The sequence below is a fragment of the Gavialis gangeticus genome, unplaced genomic scaffold (assembly GCF_001723915.1).
Source record: "Gavialis gangeticus isolate Ggan-Ray unplaced genomic scaffold, GavGan_comp1, whole genome shotgun sequence".
NCBI lineage: Eukaryota > Metazoa > Chordata > Crocodylia > Gavialidae > Gavialis > Gavialis gangeticus.
The window spans coordinates 223,534,262-223,537,933 of record NW_017729032.1 but is presented as its reverse complement, the minus strand read 5'-3'; the positions used below and the strand labels follow the sequence as shown (position 1 = coordinate 223,537,933).

General features: G+C 46.7%; 1 protein-coding gene across 3 annotated transcripts in view; it reads right to left on the bottom strand.

The window, feature by feature from the left end:
* Positions 1–3,470, bottom strand: part of ATP5J (ATP synthase, H+ transporting, mitochondrial Fo complex subunit F6) — a 12,369-nt gene extending 8,899 nt beyond the window's left edge. The window contains exons 1-2 of one of the 3 annotated variants that reach the window (XM_019524572.1): positions 3,374–3,470; positions 2,490–2,666 (exon numbers count right to left, since the gene is read on the bottom strand). In XM_019524572.1, coding sequence (XP_019380117.1) covers positions 2,490–2,659 — 170 coding nt within the window. In that variant the 5' untranslated portion in view covers positions 2,660–2,666; positions 3,374–3,470. Of the gene's footprint in view, positions 1–2,489; positions 2,667–3,083; positions 3,207–3,239; positions 3,332–3,373 lie in introns of those variants that run through there. The other 2 variants (XM_019524570.1, XM_019524571.1) reach the window with 2 other exon arrangements.
* Positions 3,471–3,672: the final 202 nt, after the last annotated feature.

Sequence of the window (3,672 nt, the reverse complement as noted above, 5' to 3'; positions counted from 1 at the left end):
TAAAAAAGCCGATAAAGTAGAGAACTTTGCAACTTGGTTTGCTAGTCTCTCTTTCTCACTCTTGGTTTTTACACTATATAGCTGGAAATTAAGAGAGTTTGTATGTCACATGTTTGCAAATACAAAATCTATCCTAAATGCAGGGTTTAGGTTGTAAAATCAAGAGATGTTGCCTTCTGGTATGCTCTACATTAAGCTTAGAGCTGAATGAAACAAGCATACAATGAGAGTATTAGACACTGTTCTGCTTCTATAGATTGGACTGCAATTTCTGGACTGCTAACACTGTCACTTCCCAAGTAGCTATGAAAAGAGAGACGTGGCAATTAGTGCTCTGAATAATCCCAATTCCTTCAAGACTTGAGAGTTTAAAACAAGATGATACCATTTCTGAAGTGGTAATTTGCTGAAATAAGGCTCCAGTTCTCTAGCAGAAACAGAAATGTTAAGTGGAATAAGGTGAAGAAAAACCTAAAACACAAGTAACTTCCATAAATAAGAACACATATCCTAGGATATAACAACCCCATAGGCTACTTAGGTTTACTACCACCCACATGCAGCTTCATGAACATTAAATTACAAAAGTGCACTTTGAAATTAACTAGTCTGCCAGTTTGAAAATCCTATGTTTCAGCTACATCTCAAAAATAAGATCAATCCAGTGAAGGTACTTGAGATTTATATTTTTGTTTGATACTTCTGAAAGTGAAAAGGCTGTTTAAATATTTAAGCATCAAACAAAGTTATAAATCCTAATTGTTCAGCATGAAGAAGATAAATGTTATTTGAAATTTTTACCAAAAATGTGTTTTAAATTTGTCTATAAGGTCTAGTCAGCAAATAAAATATTTTAGGCACCTGTAGCAGTCCGAGTTATCTATTGATGCACACCTAAGCAAGCTTATGAGCCCTATGGATGGAACAATCCCATGTACTGGTACAGGATGGGAGCTGACTGGCTGGGCAGCAGCTCTGTAGAAGAGGACCTGGGAGTTACAGCTGACAAACTCAATCAGCCAGCAGTGTGCCCTTGTTGCCAAGAAGGCTAACGGCATCCTAGGCTGCATTAGTAGGCAAGTTACCAGTAGGTCCAGGAAAGTGATTATTCCCCTCTATTCAGCACTAGTGAGGCCACATTTGGAGTACTGTGTTCAGCTTTAGGCACCCCCCCCCACAGAAAGGATATAGACAAGAGCAACAAAAATGATGAAGGGGCTGGGGAACATGACTTATGAGGAAAGACTGAGGGAACTGGGCTTATTTAGTCTATAGAAGAGAAGACAGAGGGGATTTAATTGAAGCCTTCAACTACCTGAAGTGGGGTTCAAAAGAGGATGAAGCTGATGATCAGTGGTGGCAGATGGCAGAAGCAGCAATGATCTCAAGTTGCAGCAAGGGAAATTTAGGTTAAATATTAGGAAGAATTTTCTCACTAGAAGGGTAGTAAAACACTGGAACAGGTTAGCCAGAGAGGTGGCAGAAGCTCCATCCTTGGAGGTTTTTAAGACCCAGCTAGACAAAGCTTTGACTGGGATGATCTAGTTAGGGATGGTCCTGTTTTGAGCAGAGTGTTGGACTATATGACCTCCTGACATCCCTTCCCACCCTGATTTTCTGATTCTATTCTCAAGTATGGCTCCATGAAGCAGTAAGAGATGTCAAATAAATCCAGAAATATGTGGACTCTTAAGAACCAAATTAGGGCACTTAATTTCCCTAAATTAATCCTGAAATGGAAACTGCAACTGAATGCATTTATTATCATTCCTTTATGCATCATTCAAGTTGCTTAGCAAAAGCTTTGTTTAAAAAAATATCACTTGGGCTTCAAGAATGGAAGACCCACCTACTTTCCACAGTGATGCTAACAATAAGGTTATCAGAAAAGCAAAAATTAAATCTTTACAAAATCTTGTTTTTATTCCACATCAGAACAAAAATAAGGGTGCCTTGCAAACAAATGTGAGACAGTCCAACAAGTTAAGAAGGATGTCTTAGGTCTGCCCAATGGTTGGGGACTACCCTAGGTCTCTTCCATCTGAGATTAAGTGCTCAATCAGGTTATACTCAGTCTCTCCTTGCAACACAAGGAACATCCATTGATTTTTGTATTGAACAACAGCTCCAAACAGAAAAAAGATGAAGAGACCCACACAGGAACAGTTAGCCAGTCTCAAAAGTGAGGGCACTAACTAATTAAAGTTTGGAAGATCCAAAACCAAGTCCTTGCTCTAAAAAAGATGACTGCCCTCAACGTTGGATGAAATTTTGAACTTTTAGAACTGATCACACAAAGTCAATTATTTTCCACCCAAACGGGCATTTCAAAACTCCCACCCATTCTAGCTAGCGAGTTCTGTATGCCTAATCATGCCCATTAATGAGAGCAATCCCCATTCTGACATTTGTTACACCTTTCTCTTTACCATTCCCTTTACCTCATCAAAAGGGTTTTGTTTGTGGCAAAATTACTGCCATTTACTTACTGGCGCTTTGCACTGTATTCTCTAATCTTGTCCACGAAGAGCTTCTGAACCGGATCCAGCTCCTTTGCCTTGTTAAACGCAATGGCAGAAAGCCCAATGTTCCTTCGCAAGTGCAAGGCGCTGGCAAGACGGAAGAGGGAAGAAAGCCTGAAGATCTGCTGGAGAACCATGGTGACGCTGAAAAATGAGCAGAACGTAACAAGGAGGCTCTTTCACCAACTCTTTCCTTTTTCTACTTCAGAGTTCGTGTAAGGGTAAAGAACAGGGGAAGAGTCTCAGCCCCACTGCACGCAGGACAAGCGCCTCTTGTGCTTTTTGCTGTAAGTTTGCTGTGCTCCTCTCACATGGCCCTGTGCACAAGAGGACAGACCAAGCTCCTGTGGGCCAGGGGAAGACAGAGGGCTGAATTCCCCGAACTAAAGAGAGCAAAACACACCCTGGCTTCCAAAGGCACCGTGACACTAGGGCTCAGCACTTCTCAGCAGCCAGCCAGGCCAGACACTCCCAGCCAAGGTGACCTGCCCCAGGCCAAGAGCCCCCCCAATCCCCCTCCATCTCCGCCCCTTCAACGCTGCGTACTATCCGCTCACTCTTTTTTAACAGTCGTAACCGCCTTAACGGTCGTAACCCCACAAGGGACAACCACCACCTTTCACCCCGGGGCTATTTAGAGGGGGCGGCCCCGAGAGGGCGCAGCCTCTAGTGCGGCGCAGCCACGCGCGGACCTCAGCGCTCCCGGCCCTAAGTCACCTTGGGCGAGTGTCAAACGGCCCCAGCCCCGCCCCTCCCCCGCGCGGCACGCCGGGTAGCGCCCGTACGCAAGGCACGACGGGAACCCCCTACCACACCATGCCACCCCTCCCCCACTCTCCGGCGCGGCTGACCCAGAGCCCACGACCGCTGGCGAAAGGGAAGCCAGGGACTGCCGCTGCCACTGCCGCCCGCACGCCCTCACACAGGCCACCGGAAGTGCGATAGCGACTTCCAGGTCCCAAGGCAGGGCCGGGAAGTGCCGTGAGGGGCGAAGCCCCGCCCCCGCCGACCGCGGATTGGTGGGGTGGGCGCGCGCAGGGCATGCTGGGACTTGTAGTCCTCGCACCTGCGCGTCGGGGGGGCGCCTGTGGCCGCGCTCCCTCCCTCCCTCTTTGCCCGGGCCGCCGCGCAGGCCTCACCGCCCAGCCCC